General features: G+C 40.8%; 2 protein-coding genes across 4 annotated transcripts in view; one reads left to right on the top strand and one right to left on the bottom strand.

The window, feature by feature from the left end:
* Positions 1-3,103: 3,103 nt before the first annotated feature.
* Positions 3,104-27,972, bottom strand: WRNIP1 (WRN helicase interacting protein 1). Of its 3 annotated transcripts, none has more exons than XM_086899928.1 (7): positions 27,445-27,972; positions 18,158-18,349; positions 17,050-17,294; positions 10,211-10,440; positions 5,110-5,236; positions 4,154-4,233; positions 3,104-3,866 (listed from the first exon to the last, which is right to left on the bottom strand). In XM_086899928.1, exons 1-6 carry the CDS (start codon positions 27,970-27,972, stop codon positions 4,155-4,157), a joined length of 1,401 nt encoding a protein of 466 aa, XP_086756054.1. In that variant the 3' UTR covers positions 3,104-3,866; position 4,154. The 3 variants fall into 3 exon arrangements, with proteins under 3 accessions (XP_086756054.1, XP_086756038.1, XP_086756046.1); XM_086899912.1 differs by having other exon boundaries at positions 5,081-5,236; XM_086899920.1 differs by lacking the exon at positions 5,110-5,236.
* Positions 17,281-27,979, top strand: part of MYLK4 (myosin light chain kinase family member 4) — an 82,084-nt gene continuing 71,385 nt past the window's right edge. The window contains exon 1 of the mRNA XM_086899900.1: positions 17,281-17,356. Coding sequence (XP_086756026.1) covers positions 17,301-17,356 — 56 coding nt within the window. The 5' untranslated portion in view covers positions 17,281-17,300. The remainder of the gene's footprint in view (positions 17,357-27,979) is intronic.

Below are 27,979 nucleotides of genomic sequence, written 5' to 3' on the forward strand. Positions count from 1 at the left end.
TCTCCTAAGCAGACCTTTATACAACAAGACAAAACTCTGAGAAATATTTGTTTACTGTGCTGTGATGAGTAATCCAGACTTTGTATTGCTGCTAACAGACTTCCTAGGAAAGCCCTTTGGTTTTGTGATCTAAATAGAAAAACCACCACCACCCACCACCAATTGTCTGTTTCTTGTCTGATTCATATAGATGAAATTGTTCATCCTAGGAAGTACATACCATTAGTGTGGATAAGGAAGACAGTTATCTCTGCATTTTACGTCACCTTATACTAGAGGTAAATTTACTAGAGATAAATTTACACAGATGAGTTAACTCAGAGCATGTGTAGTTATACTTTTGCTGTTAAAAGGTTTGAACATGTCTATGTATGACTAAAATCCTCGTAAAGTACATAAACCTGATCAAGTCTTGGAGAGGGATGTTTGTATCAATTCACTATGGTTTTTTACAGAAATAAGACAAGTCCAGTTCTCTTCCACCCATTGAGATAAAAAGGTACAATTTAAATCAGAACCTCGCTTTTGGTTTGGGATTTTTTTTTGTTTAGGTTTCTTTTTTTTGGTTTAGGTTTTTGTTGTTGATATTTTTTTTTACTGTAGTGAGCCGCTAGTTCTGTCATATTATCTCATGGTACCATCTAACTGCATGTTGTTAGCCATATTCATTAACAAGCCTACGCAACCCCAGACTACTTAGGAACAACAAAAGACAAAAACCACAGCCAAAATCCTGGAGAGCGGCGCAGCCTGTCTGGAAACATGCTGAACATGCAAGGCAGCTGCTGGCAATTCAGATAATGAGCCCATCACAGCAGCCAGAAAATGTATCCTCAGGATAGATGGGAATTCAAACAATCAGCTCGTATAAACACTTCTATTTCTAAGTCATTTCATGGAAAATGTTATACATTTTGGTCAAGGGCTTTTCTCTCAACATGAAAGAAAATTCTCACAGAACAGGGAGAAAAATGCAGGCCACAGGTTAAACTGAAGGTTTAAACTCTGTGCACGGAAAACAGGACAAGAAAAATAAGATTCAAATAATGATTTCAAATAAATATTTAGTATAAAAGTCCAGACAACTCCTTGCCAGCTGTATCATTTGAATTTTTATCTGTGACAGTCAAACAAGCAAAATGATGGAAACAATATTCATTAGGTAATTTTTGAAAAAAATCCTGCAACTGAACTCATTTGGGGCATTATTTAATTGATAGTTCCATTGTGGCTATCTGTATCTTTCACATGGGCATGTCACTACTGGAAGAAACAACTTACATCAGTACAATTTGTTTCTCAAAGTACTGAATTCCCCAATATGGAATGGCAATGGCATGGCCTTTCTCATGATCTACATTATTTCTTATCAGTGGGACAACTTATGTCAGAGAAAAATAGATAATGGCATGGTGGATTTTTATGGTGTTCCTTACAACAGAAGCAATTGTTACCTGATGGGATCCAAATTTTCCAGTGACACTGTAATATTTGCTATTTCCTTAAAGCTCTACACTCTGAAGAGTAAATAAATACACCACTATACCAGCATGAAATTCATAACCATTTTTGCCCTTCAGAGAGCTTCTCAGGGTCAACCCTGGGTGGCCAAAAGCCAGAAAACAAAGAAAAGTGCTCTGTGATTTTTTAATTCCATTTTTTCATCTTGAAGCAGCTTCATTAGGAGGTTGGCTTCTGCTTGTTGAAAGCATTACCAATCCTGTGTGGAGAGTGCATAAACTGCACTGAGAGGAAATGGATGTTTTTGTCTTGGGTCTGTTTTGGAAGGACAGGAGATGGTGGAGGGTAAAATGTTCACCTCTGAGTGCATCTGGTCCTGATGGACTTTTTAGTGGAGCATGGAGCTCTTCAAACAGAGATGACCCTTTTTAAGGGGATATAGAAGAGATGCATATCAGCAGCAGGGAGAGAGCAGGAAGCAGCCACTCTCCAGTGCTGCTAATTACCACTGGGAGGAAGGGAAAATGTAAATACTGCTTGGCTTGGAGAGCAGCCATGAGACACAATGGCTTTGAAACATTCTTGTTACCAATATTATGCCCATTAGACAGCACTGTCTGATGGATCTGACGTGAGGGGCATGATTTCGGCCTCCACTGGAGGCTGAGGAATGAAGCACCACCTCTGAACCCTTTGCCAACCTGTGCTGCCCTCTGAAGGTGAGAATACCCTAGTCAGATTTACCCCAGCACTGGAAAAGACCATACCTTGCTTTATTCCTCCAAAGACATTTCAGAAGACGATCAGGATAAAAATACTAACCTAATTAATTACCCCCTTAATTCATCCGATAAGAAAGTTCCAACCAAACAAGAGAAAAGTGAATTGTGTTAAAAAGAAAAGCATGCAAATGCACGTAAATTAAGCTTGTTGAAATACTTGCTTCTCTTTAGAACAGCACTTTGCTCAAAGCATGCAAAAACTACTTATTTGAAGTAAGAGAACATAGAAATGTTTAAATATGACTCAAACCCTCTAACAGTACACAATCTTGCAAAGGTTCAATTTCTGAAACATTTCAGTTACACCATGATCTTTGGCTTCAGCCCTACATCGTGCACAACTTTGTATGAAGGGAGTCTCACAAGAAAATTAATCTCCAATACAAATCACAAAGTTTTGGAGGCTGTATATCCAGAACTTTTGATCAAGGCCAAGGGTCATCAATCTGTCTTGAGAATTAAGAGCAACAAGCAGACTAAAACTGGCTTCTGGACTTGGCTCTGCATTCTCAGCCCACAGACCTCCTGGCTTGTTAACGTTGCTCTGAATGAACTCCAGATGTGCATCTGTGGCAACCCCTCTGATCTAAGCCCCACACAGCACCAAATACCTCTGCTGTCAAGAAATACCCCCCTGCAACTGGTGTGTTCCAGACAGATGAAACGCAGGTAGCTGGGTCATACCACAGCTGGAGAGAGGTGCAAAGAGCTTGGTATCACTCCAGTGGCCATTTTCATGGCTATTCTACTTACAAAATGAATTGAACTTGCTCTAGGAAAGTAGGGATAATAAAATTGAAGGGATATCAAACTTTCAAAATCATCCTGCTGTCACAGGAGTATTTAAGCAACTGCATAGACACTATTTCTAACAGCTTTATTGGTTTAGTAACTGTTGTACAAAATTGGTCTCTGAAACATTTTAAGAGCAAAAATTACTCTGTAATTATATTTTGTTCTGTATTTCAGCAGAGGGGATACAATTTTTAATTTTTCTGGAAAATAATGTTCTCAAAATCTGAAATAGACACTGATTTTATAAAGCAGCACAACAATATTTCTTGTCTCACAGCAGGAGCCAGAAATACAAGTCTCTTGTTTTTATTTCGTTTCATTTAAACCAGTGACAGCACTATATGGAGAAAGCTTATTTTTGCATTTCTACACTGCCTAACTGCAATTCTTTACCTTCTGAACAAATGCCATAAAAGCAGAAGGATAAAACAGTATCTGAAAGGCTCAGTGGCTTAATCCTTTCAACCACAGTGAAAGGCACTGTAAAGGGAATTTTTATCCCAGTAGAAATATTAAGAGTCATAAAATGAAAACCCATTCTGAGCAGAGCTGTCATGTGTCTCGTTCCTTGAAGAAGTCTTTTCCTTTCAGCTCTTCTGGTAGATAGTCCTGCTCCACAGGTTCCTTGTACATGGGGTTGTATTTGTAGCCTTTTCCATAGCCCAAGTTCTTCATGAGCCTTGTTGGGGCATTTCTCAGGTGCAGAGGAACAGGGGGCAGTGGTCCTGTGTGCGTCCTCAGGCATTCCTTGACGTTGCCATATGCCCTGTACACCTCTATAGACTTTGGGGCTCTGGCAAAGTACACTACACACTGTGCTAGAATCACCTGCAAACAAGCAGAAGGAAAATGCTTATACATTTTATATATAATACATAAACATATATGTAAATGTTTATACATATCACATTTTTAACAATAAATGCACAACGACTTTTATTTCAAACTACAGCATCTACTTTAAAAGCTACAATGTTCTCTTGTCAAAGAAGGGAGATGCAGAATGAACAAGTTACTAAGTCTGCCCTGTCCTTGCAGTCTGCTTATTTTTGTAGTTACAGATAGATTTTACAGATTGCAAAACTTTCAAATCAGTGAATTAATGAAGCCTTTACCTCACATTCTGGCATTCCAATGAAGTGACAGCCTTGATAAGCAGCAACAGCTTGTGTTAAAGCCAGAGGATCTGCCAGTCCTACAGAAAGGGATCAGATAAAAGCAAGCTAAAGTCAATTTAGTCTATTTAATGTCTCTCTTTTGTTTTTTTTTAATTTTATTTTTTCTTCTCCTGTAAAGTATCCATGCACATTTCAGAGCTGCTTTCTCATACATAGGAATTCCTGGTACAATACCATATCATGCATAAGATCCACTCCCTCCATCCACATGTTTTTCTTTCTAAGCCATGAGTACAATTTATAAACTGAATCTGCTGCCACACAGTGGCAGCCTGAGCAGTAGCTGACCACATATGACTCTCCTATTTTTTTAAATGGATAAAGAAATGGGGAAATATTGCTACACAGAAATAGCTTTCCCAGATCTCCTAACTCTTCACCCATCATATATGTGCTAAAAGTGTTGCTGGATTTTCTACCTAGGATAAGTAAATAAAGATGCCTTACGGCTAGGGACCCAGCTACCAAACCTGAGGTTTGCAGGTCTGGGTGGACATTCACATGCCAGACACATTAAAAAATCTGACATCCCTGGAATACGTACTCTCTGTTGCACAGGTTTACTGGTGACCTACAAGAAGCAGGGTTTAAAAGAATGCATATTAATACACACAAAACCTGACCTCAAAAATATTTGTCTTTCCTGAAATAGGTTATCATCACAATGATAACAAACTCATGTAGGTTTCTGCATGCATATACAGAGTTTTTGTTGCATGTGAAGTATTTCAGTATTTTGTACCTACTTTGCCTGTAACTCTTTTGGGTTTGTTTCTTTTCAAAAGACAACTTTTAGAAACCAGAGAAGCCTGGCAGATCTTCATTCAATGTGATATTCCAATGTGGAATACTGCAAATACTGACCTATATCTTCACTTGCAAACCTCACCAACCTCCTTGCCACATAGAGTGGATCCTCACCACCTTCAAGCATTCGAGCAAGCCAGTAAAGGGAGGCATTTTCATCAGAGCCTCTCATGGACTTGTGCAGGGCAGAGATGCAGTTGTAATGCTCTTCTCCTATTTAGGGGAGAAGCAATACACAAAGCTGTTAGGAGGAAATTAAGTGAAATGCATTTAAGGGAATAGAATGTATTTTACTAGATCACATCAGTAAACATAAGCTGCTTTTTCAAGTTCTTTATATGGGTATGTGGTTGCAGTATTCATTAATGTTTTCAGTGTCTGCATGGTTTCCTATGTGAATCATTCCCTAATTACATAAGCGAAACAGAGCAACTGCTGATGAAAAGAAGTTTTTGGGGTTTTTTTAACATTGCTAGGCAAACAATTTGGGTTTTTTTTTAACCTAACAGTTAGCCTTACCTTCAAAAGACAAAAAAAAAAAGGTTAACTCCAGGTATTTTAAGCAGAAAACTCCACATAAATAGCTTATAATTGCCAAAGAATACAGTACAAGCACATACAAACAACTGATCACTGCCTTTGGACACACACAGAGCTCTGAGAAGACAACACAAGAATCAGAGAAATCCAGTGCTATACAGTAGTGATATTTTAGATGAAAGACACTTCACATCATCTAAAACTTGACAATGAAGTGTGCAGTAAAACACAAGTTTGATGTGCTGTATGGGGGGAGAAAAGAGGAAATGCCATGAATATAGAATGATGGAACATCATACCATTTGGAAAAAACAGAATTGTAGTGCACAACCCTGGCAAACCCCTAAGAAATGCTGAGTTCAACTGTGGACACCTGCACTACTGCAACAACACACTTGAAATGCCAGACTTCTAAGTAAAAAATAGGAAGACTGAAAGAATTACAATGATTTTTTTTTTTTTAATATTGAAATTTAATATATGATTAGATTTGGACTCCAGGAAGAAATAAAGCTATTCCACAGATCTTCTAGGGCTACACTTAAAAATAGGGAGTCAGTATTACAAGCACTAAATAAGACCCTTCCTGTGTACAATTTTCCTCTGTGCAACTGCTTTTGATTCTTATGCATGTCTTTTAATCAAACCTGTAAGAGTATTTTGCTGCAATATGGTTAAACTTTCCATGTTATCTGCCTTTTTTATTTTTTCAAGTGCCTGGCATTTCTTGGCTCTCAGCTAAGTATGTATTTTAAAGGCAACTGCCTGCATGCACAGCCATCTGTTAATACTCCTCTTCTTCCTAAGGCTAAAAGGATTTACAGCCTGAGGGCCACATCAGAACACCCCAGTCACTTGTAGGCTCTGAAAAATAAAAGGCCTGCCCCAGTGAGTTTGAGAAACAAAATCATCATGCTACTGCAGTTGCTCCTTTGGTAGCCAGCAAGACCTCCACCTCTTAGGTCCATTCCCTCCATCTCAGTTCCTGGAGTATGATTCTGTGGGGAATTCAACACGCTGCTGGCAAGCACAGGCAGTCAGACAGCTATTTTTGCTAGGACTCCACACAAAGAGCCCTGGTATGCAGCCCTCACTTGAGCCAACACAAACAGCATGTCCATGCTCCATCCTAACACTTGAGTCAGGAGCAATAAACCCAAAGCAGCTGAACTCGCATCATCCTCTTGGCAAGAGGCGTCTCTTGGTCTCTTAAAAGCTAGGAAGATGGCCTTTAAATATGCAGAGGTTTCACTCACCCAGATTTTTCTGCTGGAGGCTTTTATATGCTGTTTGGGCTACTGTAAAGTGTCATACATGGGGATACCAGCTGGAGAGGCAGAAGGAATCCAGTGGATATGTTTGGTCTAGATATATAAAACTGCAGGTAACTTCAGGCTTCATTTGAGAAGGGAATTAGTTTTCTCCTTTTATTTCCTTCCTTACAAAGTTAGTGTTGGTGACAGAGCTATAGTGACAATACTTATACATCAGAATTGCTTTATCAATTAAAGACAAAACCCAGTGATGCGCATTGGAGAGAGGTCTTACATTTCTGTCTAAAAATACAGTTTATAGATAGCCTGAGATACCAAAAGCAGTTTAAAAAAAAATTAGAACTTTTAGTAGAATTTTATTTATTAGCTTTCTCCTACTGGTTAGCTAACATACAGGTTTGGGCCTTAACTATTCAGTTGAGAGACAGACACATACCAACTTATCTATGTCTGCTATATCCCAGATACCTCTTGAAATTGAAACTATGAAGAGTTTTTGAATCAAAATACATTTTCTCTGTGCAGTTCTATCCTTCTGAAACAAGATACTACACAGGAGGCTTTGTGGAAGAGAAGGCTTTCTAGTGTCTGACATATATAGATGCATACATCTTGCTGATTGCTTCATGTGCTCATGAGAAGTTCTCGGGCCAGTTTAACATGCTGATTTGTCTAAAGTCATGTTGCTAGAAGATAGGGAAAAAGTCTCCTTCACTAACCATAACTAATATTTGGGCTTCTTAAACATTCCCTGGTCACAAGGTAGTGGGCACAAGTAAAATCACAGTCCCCATCTCACATAATTTTTTTCTCTTAGCCAAAAGTAAACATCAACTGCTCCTTGAGAAGAGACAGAGGAAAGCATTGGAAGTAAGACTAGAGCAACAGTATGGATAAAAAGTCTTGTTCTGATACAGCAGAACAAAACTGAGATGGGAAAAAACATGCTGTGAGTATGGTGGCTTAACCAGCTGGAAATTAAACTCCAAACAAACCACTTCCCTACCCCAGCAATGAAGTGCATGGTATGGAAAAGTAAATTATCCCTGCCCACATGGCTCTAAGCTCTGCTCCAACAGCAAGCCCTAGACAGTCAGACACCTTCTCTTTTCTCCTCCAGAGAAGGGAAACACTGCTCCAAATTGCAGAATAAATTAAATTCAGCTCAACACATTGCCAGCCTTTACCATAACTGATGTTGCTACACAGACAATGAAATTACTGACATTTATCTTATTAAATTAGTGTTAGCAGAGTGATACAATATGTAAAAGGAGGGGGAAACAATACAACTTTATTTAAAAGATCTACTCATTGCCCATCTGCAAGTGAACTTTAAAGAATGTGGTTGCTCCATAATTTTCTAAAATTTTCAAAATTTTAACAACTGCAATTAAAAGATAAAATATGAGTAAATACTTTTTGTTTCCCTCACACAGCAAGGGCTTCAGGCAGCTGCTGGCAGTAAAATTGGATTAAAATTATTTCTCTGTCCTTCCAGCTAAAATGCATAAACTTTCTGCACCAAAGACCCTTTCCTTTACATGTCTGCACACAGATCAAAACAACAACCTAACAACTGCATTATGAATGATTTCCTTTCTAGATTACTTGAAGAGAAGAGAATGCCCAGCTACATGCATTGAGCAAATTTTGCAGAAGGTAACCAAAAAATAATGTAAAATTAAGTCCATATTTACACAACTCTAAACACTAATCAATTATTTGGTGCTTTCTACATGAACATGCAACACTCAAATGTATGTTGCTGCTTTCATGATTACACCCTCCAATTTAAAAGACTGAAGCATTTTATTTTAGAGGATTGTAGATTCCACCACCACAGCTGTGATTCAAAATGTGTTACTTAAAACATGCTACAAAAAAAAAAATTGTTTATGCAGTAGCTGCTATCTGGGATTCCTCTGTATTTAAAAGGACAAACGACTATCTCTACTATGGACAGAAGTGGTCAACCTGCAGCCAACAGTCAGTGGTCAGACTTGCACAGAAGAGAGAAATTCTGTAAAGCATGTACTTGGGCAACCTGCTATTGTGACAATATCTGTGTCAGATTATTTTTTCTGGATTTTTATATAATCCAGAAAAACACAGTTTTATCTGCTTTCACCCATCTGAAAATCTCTGGCCAAAAAGCCCCACAATAAATGACAGCAAAGATTTCTGCAGCAGAGAACCACCCAGACTTGATGCAAGCCTCAGGAAGAGGCACTCTGTGCCATCTCTACCAGAGCAAGAAGGTGTAGGAGGGCTGGGAGCAACAGACACAGCCAAGAGTTCTGTGTGACAGTGGCCACCAGGCGACAGCAAACACACAAGGGACCTACAGGGTGCAAGATACTCACACCAGCGAATTGGTCAGATTTTCCACTTCCTTCTAATCATGACCTCTTCCTGACACAGACCCCATAAAAATTTTCTTCTCCCTCTCTCTGCCTACCCTCGACTTCTCAGCTGCTATTAGATCAGTATCTGCCCAGCTGCCTTCTTCCTGACAGTGAGTCATCATTACTTCTTTGTAGCAAGAAGGCTGCAAGCAGGCGTATGTTACAACCAACCTCAAGAAACCTCTCATCAAAGGTTTTGAACAGCAGCAGTTAATGGAGTACATCAGAAACAGTGGCCAAAAAAAAAAAAAAGTAAATCAGTTCTACTGCTTGGCATAATAATTTCATTCATACTATTCTTCATGGTCATTCAAGTATTGCTGAAGAACTAGCATATGCATTCAAGGGGATTTGCCTAAGCTATGATACTCACTGATTTTTAACCCTCTAACATAAAATGGTTTAGTGGCCAACTATTGTGATTGCCTATGACAGCCAAGTCACAAATTTAGCTAGAGTGGTTATCACACTAGGAAGCATTAAGTGCAATGAGATTTATGTGGACTGCCCTAAGCAAGCTACAGAATTCATTACCTTAAAAAGCAACTCTAAAAATAAAGCAAACTGCTCAGGTTTTGACATAACATACTGCTGTGAATGTGAGCACTTCCAAGACTTTCAAAGGAGAAGAAGTGCAGTGAAAGATATCCAACCTTCTAGAAAAATGTCCTCAACAAATTCTTCTGCCTCTTTACACTGAAATCCTCACTGAAGACAATGTAACGTTAAATAACAATGCAACTGTTTTGAGGACAGCAAACAGGTCCTTCAGCTAATCTAGAATTCCTGGTTGAGAAGGAATTCCCAGCTGAACTACATTGTAGAGGAAAAATAACTTTTAGGACAGACTTCAGTACGACCACTGTTTCAGTAGAGCAGGTGGTAGAAGAAAAAGAAGGAAGAGAAATCAGGGAGGCTATCACATCTTGAGAACACTGTGTCTCAGGAATGCATCTGTTACTCACCAGCTCGGTCATACAGGATGTGAGATCGCTGGAGCCCCTCCTTTACATGCTCTTCTGTTACCAGAATGCCATCTGCAGCACCACCTTTGGTGGTGTTCAAAGGAGTGGTCCTTCCCGCTGCCACTCTGGCCTGAACTGCCAGCTGGAGTCCATTCAGCCCAGTCCTGGCATCTCCATCGCAAAGATAGGCAAGTGTGTTCAGAGCTTTCTCCTCTATGTACACTGGGAATCTGCAACAGAATAGAACCCATCACACCCCGTTATGCTGGAGGTGTCATTTCTTTACGAAGTTTCTTGATATGCAGCTGGGTTTAAGACTTGCCTTTACTCATCCTGCAGAGCCTGGGGCTGACCCTCTTACTCCTGCTCTAATGCCTGCTAAATACAATTGCACATGAAAAATGCAAGGCAGGAGCTCTCATCTGTTTAACCCCCTTATTTTTCCTTACCTCATTAAACCAAACAAAAACTAGGGTTAGGTTTTAGCCACAGCCCAATTCTAACACAGACAGCTAAACTTCTTAAGGTTTTACTCCATCAGCATTTCACTGCTAGCACTTCAAATTTCTTGGTGGAAGAACAGTGAAAAGACAGGAAGCTATCCATATACAGGTGAGAGAATACAGTGAGTTATAAAGTAATTAGCATAAGGTTTTGAACTAACTACTAACAACAATAAGAGGTGCTATCAGTTGCTCTTTAAAAAAACAACTGGAAAGACTGTTTACAATGTAAAACACATGCACCCTACTTTTTTGGTACTACAATTTAGTCATTGGGGTACAAAAAAAAATCTTACTAGAAAGAAACTGCATCCCAATACATGTCCATCACTCTTCTTGCCATCTACTGCTCTAAGTGTGCCAGAATTATACCAACACATGAAAAAGGCCAAATTGCAGGTAAATCACCATCTAAATGAACAAGTCACTGAGATTAGCTCAGATGATTGGAGCATAGTGTTGGTAACATCAATCCCTGTATATGCCACTTAAGAGATGCACTTAATGATCCTTGTGGGTCCCTTCCAGCTCAGAATATTCAGTGATTCTATGAAGATGGGAAGACCTGAGAAATGCAGCAACTGGATCTCCTGAGATTCCTAGTGAGTCCATGGAAAATCTGTGAGAACAACAAAGTCCTCAAGTTCTGTCTTTAGGTTTCCATCTGCTGGGCTGCAGTTCTCACCGTTGGGGCACATCCAAACCAGTTCACCACTGCATGTTTCACAGGCACCCTGTTGAGGATTTAACCCTCAGTAATGTAGACAAGGTAACATCCAAGGTGTTGCCAGGCAGAGGGTGCAACTGATCTTCTTTGGAGACAGCAGATAATAGAGTTAAACATGGCATTAATGGCCTGAACTGAGCCACTTCTAGTAGCTGCACTGTAAATCAAGAGTGACAAGAACCAGCAAGGATTAGCACGTAAGAGTTTGGTGTGAGAGGCCATTTCTTATGAATCTCTTGTGTGACAAATAATTAAGGATTCACAACAGCCCTGCACTTCATTTACCAAAAGATGTGTTACTATTACTACCAGAAGTGTACAAAAAGGCAGCGTCAGGGCTCCCAGAAAGATGTGTCCACTGATTTTCATTACTTGCCTTCTCTTCCTCCTTGCAAACCCATTTTGCACTTGTCACACAAAAGAAAAAGACTGCAGGTTCTGGAAAAAATTTAGCAGTTAGTATTTGAGTCCTCTCATGGCCACACATAGAAAGGAAGAACTAGTAGAGGTGCAATTTTAATCAAACACTGCAAGTGAAAGCTGACAAATGTCTTCTAGGAGCAAAACCCATGAGAGTAGACAGTAGGAATCATGCCCTGGGAAAAACAGATGCATCATAGGCATCCCATCATGACTTTTTTCCATCTCCTTATCTCTCACATATTTGATGAATCTAGAAAAAAAAATTAACACACATACAGTGGCACTTTTGCCAAGGTGTTTCAACCATCTTTGAACAAGGAAGCAAAACAATACAACTGCACAGGGACTTATGTCAATTGACAGTCAATTATGTCAAGCATCAAATTCCCTGAAAAATCAAGAAGCAACATTCACCCCTAAGCACTACAGATGGGCACCAAATCTTTCATAAGCAATTAAAAAATCCAGCAAGGAAAGCAAAAGCACTTTTTAAAAAGCCAGCAGGCACTACACACAGACTTTCTGCGGCTAATACCGCCTTCAACAGAAATGACCCCAAATATATAACATGCTGAGCAAACACTTCTCACACACCAGCAGGGCATACTTGAGAGAAAGTTTTGCCTTCAAGGACTAAGATCTTTGGCTGCTGCTTGCAGAGAAGCACATCCTGTGCTTGAGGCCTCCTCATACTGATACCACAAATGCAGGCAGTGACTGCAAGCAGAGGGGAAGCATTAAGAGCACTAAAAGGCAGGTACTACCTTGGAAGAAGCTAAGTACAGTTTTTCCCAAGAAAAGTTTAGGCCTCAGACCACTTTTGCTAATTTGAAGCTGAGTTGTATTCCTCTCTCATTTCACTACAGGACTCTAACTGCACTGTTGACTCAACATAAGCAATGTGTATTACAGAAAGTGAAACAAATATTCACAAGAAAGTATGAAAAATCTGGTTACAAGCAATGGCTTTGTCCATTTCCATGGTGAATTTTCAGTGTAACGTAAGGGTAACAGCAATTCCAATCCAAATAATGCATTATGTATTGGCTGATCCAGTCCATGACTACAATAGCATGACATGCAGGATGTGATAGAGAACAAGAAAAAATGGAGAAAGCTTCCATATACAAGCTGTTTGCACAGCACATTGATGAGAATCACTGACTGGAAATTACATAATGCTTCCCTATTGCATAATCTCAGCTCCATACACACTATTTCAAAATTATAAAATCTTATACTCAGAATAACTAAATTAAGATTTTTGTTCTGAGCAATTAAGATCTTAAATTCTATTTCTTGATGATTTCACTTTACTAGGCAGGAGTCTAATTTCAAAATCCTGATGGCAATTATTTCAATACCTTGGCTTCCAAAAACCACTTGCTGTGTTTTACATTTTTAAGCCCATCCTGTCTTCAGAAGTTCAAGTGTCCTACCCCCTCCCATTTTAGACAACTTCTGCACCCATCAGATCCACAAGGCAGAATAACTCCCATGCTTTCTGACTTCTTTCCAAGCTCCTGATACTCTTGCAGATGGGCAATCCCATATTTTATTCAACTTCCAAAATTAACATTGAACACCCACTGGATGCCAATGGTCAATGTTGGCACCATGTCACCAATGATACTTGGAGACAAAAACATAAACAAGCCAAAAGGGACGTGCTGGGATCCATCACTCCCTGGGCTGAAGACGATATATTAGCTCAAGGAATGGAAAACTACCACTACAGGATAATAAATCCTTCTTCCAGTTCCTCTTTTTCACCACACACTCGAGACAGTTTGTGCCAAGAACCGACATGAAATGTATAATGAACTACCCATTAAACCCACACAGCACTGCAGCATTTGAGCCAATGACAAGAGAGCACAAAGAAGATCAAGGAGTAAATATAAGGAAGCCCAAGCAAGGAGAACCTGTATGATCAGATTTGAAAAATTACTAAGCAAAACATGAGATGAAGCACCCACTGCTTGTTTCCCATATAAATCAGTACTTTCTTTCTTTCTCAATGCAGTTATTCTCACTATATTCACTCCATGGCAGATTGCAACACTTTTACAGGCAAACACAGTTCTTCAGCTGAACTACTGCAGTGTGATATGCACTGCTCACTGCCCTACAGCACTGTCTTCCAGTGCTGCCTCTCACCTCAGCAACTCACTTCCTGCAAGGAACTTGAATGGATATTCCAATTCAGGAATAATTTTCAATGAAGTATTAAACACCAAAGATCCAAAGGAATTCCACCTTCAGTGTTGTGATTTATGAACCAGTGAATTCAAAACATGCCAGAACTTGTAATACAGCCAATAACAAGCTGAACTGCATGACGTCTGGGCTTGCCAACAGGAAACTGGGGTTCCTTCCATTTCCCTCAGCTGTGTGCCTTCTGTGCTATCTAGCTTCAAACACATTAATCAACCATCCAATTTACTGTCTGACTTCAATTAGAGATACCATTCCGAGGGCAGCACTTGAGTGACAAAAATAAAAAGCCAAACGAAGAATATGGTTTCTTCTACCACATTGTATAAGTGTAGTGTATCACTGCACACCTGGAAGAGCTTGTGCTATTACTGACACAGCATAAACTGCAGAAAGCACAAGCAGTTGCAGCAATAAGAAACATCTTTAACATTGACTTCCTACTTTTCTTCATCATGTTTCTTCCTTTCCTGTTTCTCCATCTTTCAGCTTGATTTACTGAAGACTTTGAGGCACAGTTTGATGAGGGTAATGCTGATGAAAATATGACAAAAAGCACATATTATTCTAAAGAAATCCAGTAATTAATATGAAAGCTGTCAAAGAACCTTTGTGAGACACAATGACACACCAAATAAAAAGACATCCAAGAAGTAATACCCACTGCTAGTTGCTCCAGCTTTAGAGCAAGAAAAGGCCCCAACGGAGTGAAAGAGAATCCAGGCGATCTAACTTTATCAGAAAACTGCAGCAATGGTGGAAGCAAGATAAGAAAAATCCACAAAGAAAATCTAAGGAAACAGATTTGGGTAGAGCACACTTTCCTTGTGGAGTGCAGATGATGAAAACCATTTAATCACTTGGGAATGGCTGCATTCTTGCTGAGAATGGAAGATGCCTGTAAAGACTAAGGAAGATTCACCCTTACCCTGAAACTCAAGGTAATAGGAGAGACCACAAAGAATCATCCTCTTCAAAATCTCTTTTAGGTAAGCCATCCTCTCAGACAAGTGATGTGATATTAAAACCATCTGATTAACTGAGGTCAAGCAGCACATGCAGTACTTCATACTACATTGCTGTGGCTTGGAAAGGGAGATTCACATGGGAAATGAAATGCAAACTTCAATGCACACATCTCTTGTGCCTTCTTGCTAAATCTCTGCAGCATTTCCAAAGTGGGTACACACCACCGTTCAGTGATGTGCTGCATTACAGCTCCTTTTCTCACTCTGGAATAAAGGTGAACACCATTAACCACCAAAACAATTATAGTTGGTTATTTCCATTTATTTTTCAGGACAGCATGAACAGTTACCTGCCTGCATCTAATGACAGTCCTACTCCTTAGAGGCAAGGGGGTAAAAAAGCTCAGACAGCTGCTCCTGCAGAGCAGTGGAGAAGCAGCAATGGTATGGACACTGAAGCAAGAAGCAGGAATTAATGAGGAATCCAAATCAGAACCACAGTAAGGGACAGGATGGCTTGTAAAAATCTGAACTTATTAGCAACAGAATGTAGGAACTGTGGCCCAGCATCATGAAAGAAGAAAGACCTGACACATAACAGCAACAAACCCTCCTCAATTCAAAACCCCATTTTTATTTTTAAATGCTTGGCTCCCATACCTGCTTTTGGAGTGTGGCCTTCTCTCCCCAGGGAGAGATTTCTGAAACTGTGTTAGTCTGACAGTCTGCCTGCCAAACTTCTTTCAGTTTGATGAAGCACCATGCTGTTTAAATCATCCATAGCTATTGGAAGGTTACAGACATGGAGAGCCCAGCGAAACCCAAACCCAAACAACTGCAGCTGAAACTATGCCTTGTACTTTAATCCTGTACAGAAAGAAAAGTCTCTGAACCCCAGTCAGGGTGTAGCCACAGCCACAGCTGTGCCGTTACATTAATGCTGACATGCAGTACTGCCTTCTCTTCTAAAATTCACATTACTACAACACATAAAAGCTACAAATGAGTAAACCATGAGTCAAGGTAGCCTAAAAATAAAAAAGGAATACCATTCCTTACCTGTCCTGACCTCAGCATTCAGGCTGGCAATTCTTTGTGCTTACATTCTGTGATAAAGTTCAAGTGGATTCCCTCTCATTTATTTCATACAGTCTGTCAATCACCACCGTGTCAATGCACTGTAAATTACTAGGAGTGGAGCCAAGAGCCAAAACAAAAGAAGTGTAATAGCTTGCATGTGAGTACCACAGTACCACGCATTACTCTTATTTGCCAGCCTCCTGTTTCAGAAGGCAGGTAACATCCCTTGTAGACAAATCTGGATGTTGTTTTTTCCAAAACTTACTCATAAGTGTTCAATATGAATTGATCTGTCTGGACATCAAGGAACAGAATAAAACAAAGTCTCTCTTGAAACAATCTATTAACATCTCACAGCAACAACCTCCTCTTATCACAGGATATCCTAAAACATAGCACAGGACTTATCCTGCAACTAAAGAACAGAAGCAGCAGCATCCTCTCTGATCTTATTAAAAATAAATTCTCAGAAAACAACAAACTTCTGGCAGGCACTTCCAAATTAAGAGGGGATACCCCATCCAGCACTTAACGGTAATGTGATGCTTTTACAACCAGTAGCAAGGAGTAACACACATTAGGACATGACAAAAACCCAGTTACAGGCTTCCACAGCAAATCTTCAGCAGCAGAACAGATTTAAATACCGTGACAGGGTGAGTCAGGAGTTATGGATCCAAGTATAAAATTCTCCCTTAATCCAGACGGTGAGATTATGTTTTGGATGGAGAGAGCCAATGCTTTGAATTCTCTCTCTCCTGTCACCCCCCGCCCCCGCCATATGCTGCCACTTCTTTTCTTTACTATCAGAAGTGGCTAGGGTTTCTCTTCCCACCCCCCAACTGCTTCATTCTCTCCCTGGCAGGCAGTCAGCTCCTCGGGCTGCGCACGTTAACACCCTGCAGCCCATAAAGTACTCACTCCGAGCTCTTGCTGCTGCTGCCAGTCGCAGGGGTGCCGTGCTGGTCACCCTGGCCCAAAACCTGGAGCCCTAAGGACCTGACAGCCCTCATCAGAATTGCCTCCATCGCTTCAACCGAGAGCTTCTCCAGGACGATCACCCGGCAGCGGCTCAGGAGAGCGGCGTTGACTTGGAAGGAAGGGTTTTCTGTGGTTGCTCCTATCAGGGTCACCGTCCCACACTCGACGTGAGGAAGGAAAGTGTCCTGAGCATGGGAGGGAAGCAGAAAAAGTTGATCTCGATCAATGACAACCTGAAACACCCCATGTGAGTAGGCTACATTTTTTTTGCGTCTTGTGAGGCTTTGGGTTCCCTGTTGATATGACAAATAACCACACTGACAAGGCAGTTCATGCACAGATATGGAAATTATTTAATTTCACGCACCCAATGCCTTAATAATAAATGACTGCACTGAGAATAACCCTACCAGCTGAAAAGAAATAGGGTAAAGAAATTTGCAAATTTGGGATTTGTGTGACTTTGGTTTATTGCATGGCAACACAAGAAATCATGAAATTGCCTTATCAAGTATAACAAATAGGAGGCTGCTCCTAAATACACTTTGAATCAACCTTTAGGACTACAATTCCCTGCCTAATCCCAAAGTACCATGCCATGACTTATTTTTTCTCACACAGAAGAGAGGACAACACTAAAATACCCACCTTTGGCACATTCACATTCCAGACCTTTGTAAAGGTAATACAGAATGCTACCCCCCAGATGGAGGCTGAAATGAAGATGTGTGCAGCAAACATTACTAACATGACTCTGCAGTAATACTACTTCATAAAATTATCATATTAAGACTAGCACTAGACTAGACTATAACTCAGCCTTTTATTTAAAGCTTTGAATCACAATACTTAAATGTTGGTTGGAAGTTAATAGGTATTTAGGTGTTTAATTAAGGTATTTAATTTTTATGTTTCTCCAAAATTCATGTACTGAAAGTATTAACATGGAAATCAAAAGGCCAAAGGAAGGTATCACCTTAAGGCAAAGTGGGAGATTTTACAGAAGTGCTGACTAAGGCTCTTTTAAAAAAGCACTGTAGTACAATACCTGCTGAGATTTATTGAAACGATGGATCTCATCAATAAAGAGGATAGTTTTTCTCTTGAAGAGTCTTTTTTCATTCTGGGCTTGGCTGATGACATCTCGAACATCATTTGTCTTAGCACTTGTGGCTGACAGTGTCACAAACCTCATGCCATTCTTTTTGCTGCTGTTGGCTATGATGTGTGCCAGTGTAGTCTGAAACAGCAATAGGAGAAAGCTTTGTAAAAATCATTTCAGACACAAAAAGTACCAGTTTAAAGGAAATATGTAAAGAAAAAAGCTGTACATTTTGGACAAAGGGACAGTGTTGACAGTTCACAGAGTTAAGGCATTTTAGCTCACATTGTTCTAGGGCACAGAAGACTTAAAAACTTCCTGCTAGAGGTAGCTGCCAATTCCTCTGCTGCGTTTCTAATGCCTGCACTTTTACGTACCAGACCCAGTGAGCCTCAGTACTGAAAAGGACAGCATTGACAGCTGTCTCCTTTGTCAGGGAAGAAGATCTCTCTGCCAAATACATTTCTGTCACAGAAGACGGGCTGACTGCAATTCCCTGTGCAGTTATTTTGTGTAGTATGCTAATGGATAAAGAGCTGGACTACCCCAAGACACCTGCCTAAGAGTTTACAGCGCAACTGTGTGTGAGAAATAAAAAGCTTCAATGTTATTAAATAAACCCTTTTATACTTCAAATACATATAAAAATGAAATTAATCAGATAGCAGTTTCTACAAAAGCATGACATTAGTATTGAAAAATTACATGCCAGCTTAAGAAAATGTAACTTTTAAATCTAAATAGTCAACAGTAATCAAATGGTGGCCCAGGGAAACAAAAGGCAGCTGACTGAACAAACTGGCTGGTTTTAGTAAGCAGCTATGTTGTTCTTCTGTCCTTATGAACAATCTCTTCAAATCCAAATTTATTTACAGATAATTTCACTTAGCCTACCAAAGCACAGAAGCAATGTCTACCAACCTCCTGGGTAGATTTACTACACCTGAACACATCACAGATGTGATTTTGAGACTTTCCTTTACAATCCTTAGTTGCATGCCCAAAAAGAGCATATCTCTATTTCAAAGTACTGCTGAAGAAAACAGATTATTCTTCCATCAAGCTCATTACTCTATTAGAGAAGAATCCAAAGGAGACCAAAGACAGGAAAGCCTCAGCAGATGAGGGGTGGGACAGGTGCCAACAAAACCACCTCAGAAGATATTCTAAGTGCTGAGGTTAAAGCAGCAGGTGGTGTCAACCTGATCCTCTTGCAGGGAGGCTGCAGAAACAAGCACCTACCACTTGGCTACCAGTGGTGTTGCAGTACCCTGCTCTATCCCTTTAATGGATCTCCTTGTCCCTGAAACCACAACCAGCCGAAGTTAGAAAACGGGAGGCTAAGGAGAAGGATATATTATTAATTATTTGTGCTTTAGTTTTAGTGAAGGCTTCCTGATTGCCTTCAGAAGAGGCGTCATTTCAGGTCCTGATACAAGACTCGCATCCCATGTCATATCCTCCCTTGCTTCCTGGAGCTCAATCCACCAGCCCATCCCCAAGTTGTATCATTGAAGAGGACAAGACTGGAAAGACATTTGGAAAGTGTTTGCAGCAAAGCCTACAGATATTAGGAAGATCTGAGAAAATAAGCAAATTCCACCCCCGCCCCACCAAAACCAAAATAAAAACTATATTTGAAAGTGAGCTACCAAATTAAAAGCAATACTCATGTTTCCTTATAAAAGGGCTTTGGTTCAGAATGTAACTTCAGAGGATATACCCATGCCTTATAAATCTCTGAAAGCACAGAAACACGCAGTACATCAAATCTGAGGATGAAAATGGAAAAATGTACTTGTTCCTTCTCTAAAAGTGGCAGTGGTGACAGAACAAAGGAAAAAGATAAAGTAACTATTCTTCTTGTAGCTCCACTTGGACTGGTAGCCCACATTATACCCTGGCTGTCACTCAGAGAGTTTTGTTATTTACAAAAAAAGCAGTAAGGACTTTGTTTTAAACACATGCATGGCAGTCCATATTTCTAACTCTAGTTTAGGGAAAAAAAAAAAAAAAATCAAAGAAATTTGTTTGAAAGTTACTGTTAGACCAAGAATCTACTTGAAATCTGCTACAGGGATCTCAGCCAGCACATACCTCTCCCTCTCTGCCAACTTGTGGGTCACCAAAGGTTGCAATAAGAATAACATACATTGCCTTTCAAATGCAATGCTTGACAACGACAGGCATGTTCACAGCCTCTTCCTTCTGTTCTGCACAATCAATCATTCAGCAAGTCAAACTGCCTGTCATACAGATGTAAAACTTTCCCGGGTCCTCTGGAAGACTTACTTACCATGAGTTGAGGCTTTTTTATTCTGCTTTTTGTCCTGCCATCTCATGTGAAAGTCAGTAACAAGCTACAGTTTTCTACCTCTTTGCTACTTCAGGTTACAACCTAACAGAACACATAACCTAGTGAAGGAGTCACACAAGCAAAGTAGCTTAAGTATGAACTCACTAGCACAGAACAACTGAAACTCATATGCTAGAATCCTGGTTTCCCTCAGGGGCAATGTCTTTGAGGAACAAGAATAAAATCAGAAATTTGATATAGAAGAAGACAGAATACTGATTATCCTTCATCATCTAAAATAATTTTTTAAGTTTGATTCTTACATTGGAAAACAGATCTTTTAAAATAATGACACTGATGTTGCAATTTACTATGAGTGAGTACCCCTGAAAGAGAACCTGCATAACAGGCAAAAAAAAGAAATCCAACCAAGTTGATAATGTGGATAATGTGTTCCTTTCATTATACATGTGCTTCTTATTTAGGTCATGGTTTTTTTCCTTATGGGCAGGAGCAGGAATATTGTTTCCCACAAACTAAGAATAGGAGTGATCCATTGATCCTGCAAACTAACCCTTTGCTAGCTTCACTAAAAACTACACCTTATAAAGCTCACAGTGTAATATCCTTGCTCCTTCCAGAAACCATTCTTAATTCCTCTTCTACTATGATGCCAAACTATTCAAACTCATACCTATTATCTCAGCTTTTATGCTGAATATTGTGAGACCTTACTGACCTACCTGTTTAGATGAGCTAAAGCAGTGACATCATAAAAACCTGCTCTGAAACAGAAACATACTCACCAGGAAACTTCTGAACCATTATTCACCGAAGAATAACACTTCAGCCCATGGCCCATTTATTTCCAGACCCATTGCACACAGAACACTTAGCTACTGAAACTCTTCTTCACCATCCTGTACCTATTGCTTTGTGTCAGTCCAAATGAGACTATCCAGAGGCTGAAACTGTCTCAAGGTTTACAGACAACCAGCAGCAAAACAAAACCGAAAACCCCCAACCAAACAAGCGCACTCTCAGCAACTATGCTACCTGTTCTGCCAGGCTTTGATACAAGGTATGGATGAAACAAAAGCAACCCACAAAGTATGCTCGGCTCCACACACCTCCCACTGTCAGAGCAGAAAAGTCTAGGAGATTTGCTGTTTGGTAAACTGGGTGTTTGTACTAGGAGACAAGAATTTTCTGTATACCCAGAAGTTTCCTTGACTGGGCAACACTCTTTAAGTGTGAACTATTTTACTCCTCTCTGCACTGCCATTAGTCAATACTACCTCACTTCCACGGCTGGAAGAAAACAGTAAAAAGCTCGTACAGTTTAAGGCAGTCTTACTGATGCTGATGTTTGATGACCACATTAGCTGCTCAGAAGGTAGTCTTTTTCGTTTTTGCAGCCCTGTACCAGGCCATTAAACTATGCTTATCACATGAGCTCACCAAAGCTCCTTACAGGAAGGAAGAGTGGTCCTGCCCAGCTCACTTCAGAAAGTGGAATTGGAAAAAACTGGGAAGGGACTAGCTTATAGGGTTAGATCATATCAAGAATACTCTGAAACCTAAGGTACCTCCAATATTCACGGTTCTCCCAGAAAGTCTGGAAGGCTGTAGGCTCTGCTGGGCCACGTTTAGATGACCAAAGCCGACCTGGCAGAGACTGGCACAAGTGCAGTGCAGCATGGATTATTCTTGAGCAGGGATAATCTAGTTGGCACGTAGGTTTCCCCAACAATTGACTTTGCTGGTTTGTTCCAGAACAAACCACAGTGTGAATTATGTTTGTGGCAGAGATGACAAGAGACTGATAAGCTTAGTGCAAAACACAACAGGCTAGTTACACCTACCGACCTGTAGGGTCTAAGCTATGTTATCAGTGCTGAACTAGCACCTTGATTTTCTTTGCTGCTGTTTGACCATGACTTTCTGGCTATTTTTCACTCTTCCTTCATTCTAGCCAGGATTTCCAAATCTTTGTTTACCTGCTGTTGCCATCAATGGCCTCCCCTCACCCTCAACCTTCCCTTTGCTGGCAGCAGAGCCATACTGTGCTTGCCAAGAAATCAGGAAAGGCCGTGCTCTGTTTCACTGCCTCGAGGGAGACACCAACAGCATCCTTGGATGCCACATATGGCAGCAGTTCTCTGGGACGTAGCTCTGTGGATGTTCTCTGTACCACACTGCGTCACAGGAGATAAGCCAGGCCGTGTCTAAAGGAAATTGGCAGCATAGCAGGCGAACATGGCCTGGGGACACTGTCTATACAGATAAACACAATCAAAAGTAGCTGCAGTTGGCATTTATATAAGGGCAGATGCTATTCTTACCCATCTTGTTTGGTTCTTCAAACCCCAAATAGCCCACTGAGATACTACTGGAGGAGTAAGTGCCTCTGAACAAGAGACACAGCATGTGCTTTACAGCACTTCCAGAATCCAAGCCCAACCAAGCATAAACAGATGCAAGGTCATTGCATAATGTTTGTCAAAATGGATCTGTATCTCCATTTGCTGTATCAAGATCTGTGTACTTACATTCCAACTGTTTTATGGATACAACTGTATTTTCTTTTCCAGCGTTCTGTTCCTAGAGCTACCCCAATTTATTCCTGATTTATATTGGTATAAGCAAAACCAAGAACACCTCATTACAACACTGCTCCCAGGCAACTGCAAAGACAACCACATTTTTCAGAGCTGTCCTGGGCTTTCAGTTTACACTACTGTAAAAGACATGATGCATTTTCAGTTGAAAATATCATGCTAATCAATTGAAAGAACTCATCACTTCAAATGGTTCAAATCAGGCCCCAAGATGTATGAATTAGAGAAGAACCATTATTCACCAAATATACTCAAGAAATCAAACAGCCTGTTAGGTAACCACTCAAATTAGCAAAATAGCAAGCACTGGAGGGAAACAGTGATAAATGTGTGGGCACTGAAATAGGTGTTGGACTTGCTGTCTGTGTTTCAATGTGTCATTTATTGAATGCAAACAAAGAAAATAAATACAAGGGAGTTCTAGAAATAAAATATTATGTCAGAGAAGACTTTGATAGAAACTTCAAAGACCAATTACTGGGATTTTTAATGTTTTGCACTCATACCAAGATTGCATATTTTATCTTATTGTGCAAACATGAACCTCAGAAAATCATGCATGAATGCTCTTTCTCTTCTGTAAGGAGCAGGTTCATGCCACTTGCTACCCATTTTTTTCTTGTTAAGCAGCAGACATAAGAGGCAATGTTTACTGTATTTAAATACAGAATGTTCAGGTTTATAAGGCTTAAACTTCATCTGTGGCAGCAAAATTATTCGGTGCTCAAGTTACGCTGTGTCCCCCTGCTAACTCTTTACTAAAATTGGTTCCCCAATGGCAGACATGCAAAAATCTAAATCCCTGTATTAAGGTGCCATAAATCAGCTTACAGCTTACTCACATTACACTCAGATTCATATAGGCCTTTAAAAATTTGCATAGTCAGGATGAACAAGCTAACTGTTCCTAAGTTAATAACCACGGCATCTCTTTAAGGCAGTGTTTCTTCTGGCATGAGTCTGGTCAGCTTCTTAAAAGAAGAAAATAGGTTCTTGTGTACAACACTTCATAGTGACAGAAGTGCAAACAAAAAGTCAAATTCTTTTCACCCAGAGCACCTTGGCTTCCTAAGACATTAGGATGACAGATTCAAGGAACAAAGATCATGCTCCTTTAAAGTAAGAGGACTCCATACAGATGGAAACTCAAAAGTGGATCAAAATGGAAATATTCAATTTTGTCTTTTCAGTTTTGAGGATGTTTCCTTGAATATTCAAGTGCAGCTGAGGCCAAAATTGACTTGGGCAGAACAGTTACATAGCACACATATTTCTATTCTAGTACCTAGCTTTATTGTTCTCATGATAAAAATTCTCCAAAAATACTCTTGATGTACAATATGAAATATTATATTTTATAGCACTTTAACAAGCAAGATTATTTTCTTCCTGCTTAGAAAAAGTCTGTTGAACTACTATTTTTCATAAAGGTCCAGACTGAAAAATAATACATAAATTTATTTGAAATTTGGGTTTGATAATTTATTCCATGTTCAGTTCTGTTGTTTTTGTTGTTTTTTTTTTTTTTTACTTAGTCCTGCTCTATCCTTTTCAAAAGTATCAGTTAGCATTGCATTTGGCTGTAGAAATGGAAGAAGGCATAGATGGGCTGCAATAACCAGATTCCATGAGTAGCAAGAGCCTGAAGAGGTTTAAGAAATGTATGACCATCTTACACAGCACTTCTGAATTTAGATCAAGGTATCTAATTATGCTGCTATTTTAGGTCTTTGATGGGCAGAGCTTAGCATATGGCCTTGTTACATACGAAACTACATATATAAAATACATAAAGGCATACAAATAACTACACAGTTATTTATTAGTCTTTCCTGCTAAAAAGGACTGTACTTAATGGAAGAAGTTTTTGCTGATCAGTCCAACCAGGTCCTGAGGCAGTGAGAATACTTACTTCCCCTCTACAGGATCTTTCAAGTTTTCAAGCATTAAGTTGGTTTCTCATTAAATGTTTTCTTAGACACATTGTACACATACAACTCAAATAGTAAGTGAACAGGATAGGCAGGCAAGAACAGATTTCCTTTTCCATCTTTAGGCAGATTACTTTGCTTGCATGTTAAATCTGTTAGATGAGGGATTTTATAAGGATATATCCAAGAAAATAACAGAATTTTCAGATATTTAACTCAGAGAGAAAATATTATTTATGGGGAAGAAGGCCTGAGAGAAAACTATACTCTAGCACCATCCTAGAAATACTGATAAACATGGATGATAGGGCAAAGTTCAATTTTCTGCAGAAGGAATTTCTGGTTCAGCCAATAATGGATGTTTCATCAGGAGCCAGCTGAAAGGACATAGACTCAAAACTCTTTGTTGAGAAGAAATAACCTAGAAAGTAGATGAGTTACTCAACAGTATAAGTACTTAGGGAGTAAAAATATAACAGGTAAGTTGTGGAACTCTTCTTTGATGGGTCAAAAGGCACAGAAATGATGCAAGTCAGACAACTGAGCAGCAACAGAATTTAAACTGTGAAAAGCAAACTTACTAAATACAAATCTGCAAAAAGCACATGGGTGAGGAAGATGGGTCATATGAAAGAAGAGTGAAAGCTGTGATATTAGAGGCACAAAAGAGATCACCAGTTACTCAAAGACACTTTCAGTACCACAGAAGGCTCCGAAAGAAGACCTGGAACACAACTGCTCCTGAGCTGTCACAAGCCCATGAAAAAGCACTTCCATGGTGAAAGCCAGGTGCATTCATCAGATCACAACCCAAAGGCCACTGAAGCCAGTGCCAGTTTGCACAGAGGCTGTACTGCAGCCTTTGCTTTGCTACCACGATACTTGTACAACTTTTCTTCCTGAGCAATGAGGGCGTCAAGAGCAAGCACATGCTTTATCTCTGTTGACAGAGATAACAAGAAACAAAAGGCAGGAGACCACAAAAAAAAGTATAGAAGCAAGCCCCTGAATGTGTTACTCATTCAGCAAGGAGAATTCCTATTTAATGAAGAACTGAATTCCACTTCTCCCTCTGGCCATCTTACCTCAGTCAAGTAGGCCACCTACCCTTTAATCAGTTTTCAGAAATGCTTTGCTTTCAGAAACAGACTTTCTTTACACCATCTATTCTGAGCTCTTGCTTTATTACTTTATTATTTTAAAGGAAGTGGCAATCACTGAAGTTCACTAGTTAGCTCTCTTGAGGTGTTAAGTTATCTAGCCTAAACAACCTACTGCATCATTGCTAATGGTATTATTAATCGAATTCTAACGCCTACCCCTTATTTACTGTGATTGACTGGCATTATTATTCAAACACCATACATCACATGTCTTTTTTATTTTCAATTAAATATGCTGACAAGAGCAAGCTGCTGCTCTGTCCTTAACTTTTCTGCTAAGCATTAATCACTTCCCCTACCCAGATTTCTCAAACATACTCTCATACAGCCAGCACATCAAATTATATATAATGTGTGGAACTTAATGCTGTGAACACATTAGACTGACAAAGAAAATTGCATTTTATTTGCCCTGCCACACCACAGATCTGAAATATGTGGAATAAGAGGACAAAATTAAGGTGAGATCTTAAAGAGTGCCTGACCACACCTGAGGCATTCCTTTGGTCCTTCCCTCAAAACTCTGAATTCCTTCACTGCAGTGCTAGAGGGTCTTTTGGGATTCACGATGGCCCCTGGCATGCTAAAGAAGGCAGAAGAAAATGCAATGGTCAGATCCTGCAAAGACCCACCAGCCTAGAAGTGTTTGAAGGTGGATGAGCACCTAGCCATCAGGCCATCTCCCTTCCACACCAGTGCTGCCTTCTCTCAGGGGCAAGATTTTGTAGGGTAAAGCAAACTTAGCCCTTGCAAACTGTTCTGTATTAATTTGCTGGGATCTCACTTTGTTTCCTAGACATATTTACGTGTTGTTGCTTTTTTTCAGCTTCTCAGCCATTAACTAAAACCACGGCTTGTGTTTTAGGTATGGACTTTGTGTTTTAGGTATGGACTTTGGAGTTATGAAATCTGAATTATGTGAAAGCAAGAGAGGCCTTGTGAAACCAAAGTGCGAACTGCACTGAGCGGGGCTGATGGGGGTGGACCAATTCTATTTGATTCACGAGGCAGGCCGTGTTTTTGTAATCTTAAGTGAAAACTAGAGGACATCAGCCGACATAAGGGAACTACAGAAGAAACCAAGAAGACAGAGGGGCGAAGAAAAAATCGAGTCCGGTATCAACAGGTTCTAATGTTCACCGGCCCCAAGAGCCACGTGAAGCAGCGCCGGCCCGACCCCGCAGGCTGGGAGCGGGGCCGGGCGCTCGCCGCCCGCACTCACCTTCCCGCAGCCCGGCGGCCCCCAGAGGATGAGGGAGGGGATTTCGTGGGACTCCAGCAGGGACCGCAGCAGGGTCTGCGCCCCCAGCACCCGCTCCTGCCCCACGTAGTCCCCCAGCGTGTTCGGCCGCAGCCGCTCGGCCAGGGGCTTCCCCTCCAGCTTCTGCGCCAGGCTCTCCCCGCACGGCGCGGCCGCGCCTCCATGGCCCGGCTGCACGGCGGCCTCCTCCCGCCCCGCGCCGCTCCTCCCGCCGGCTGCTGCCGGGCTCTGCCCGCCGCCGCGGCCCTTGTGGAAGAGGGAGAAGACGGGGGACGCGGCGGCCGGGCGGGCCTCCTCCGGCTGCCCCTCGGCCCGGCTGCCCGGCGGGGCGGCGGCGAGGCGCGGCCGCTTGCTGGGGGGCTCGGCGTCGGCCCCGCCGGCCTGCAAGCAGCCGTCCAGGTGCGCGTTGATGCCGGCGCCCGGCAGCTGCAGCTGGCACACGGGGCACTGCACCAGCCGCTCCTCCTCGGCGCCCTCCGCCGGCTCCATGGGCGGC

The sequence above is a fragment of the Cyanistes caeruleus genome, chromosome 1 (genome assembly GCF_971803275.1).
Source record: "Cyanistes caeruleus chromosome 1, bCyaCae1.hap1.1, whole genome shotgun sequence".
NCBI lineage: Eukaryota > Metazoa > Chordata > Aves > Passeriformes > Paridae > Cyanistes > Cyanistes caeruleus.

What these genes read in the sequence shown, in the direction of transcription:
- WRNIP1 (XM_086899912.1), bottom strand. Translation starts at nt 27,972, where the DNA reads ATGGAGCCGGCGGAGGGCGCCGAGGAGGAGCGGCTGGTGCAGTGCCCC. An exon ending in AGCAGCAGCAAGAGCTCGGA is followed by an intron (nt 10,441 to 17,049) that starts GTGAGTACTTTA and finishes ATTCTGTTGCAG; the next exon opens with ATTCCCAGTGTACATAGAGG. An exon ending in CATCCTGTATGACCGAGCTG is followed by an intron (nt 5,237 to 10,210) that starts GTGAGTAACAGA and finishes TCCCCTAAATAG; the next exon opens with GAGAAGAGCATTACAACTGC.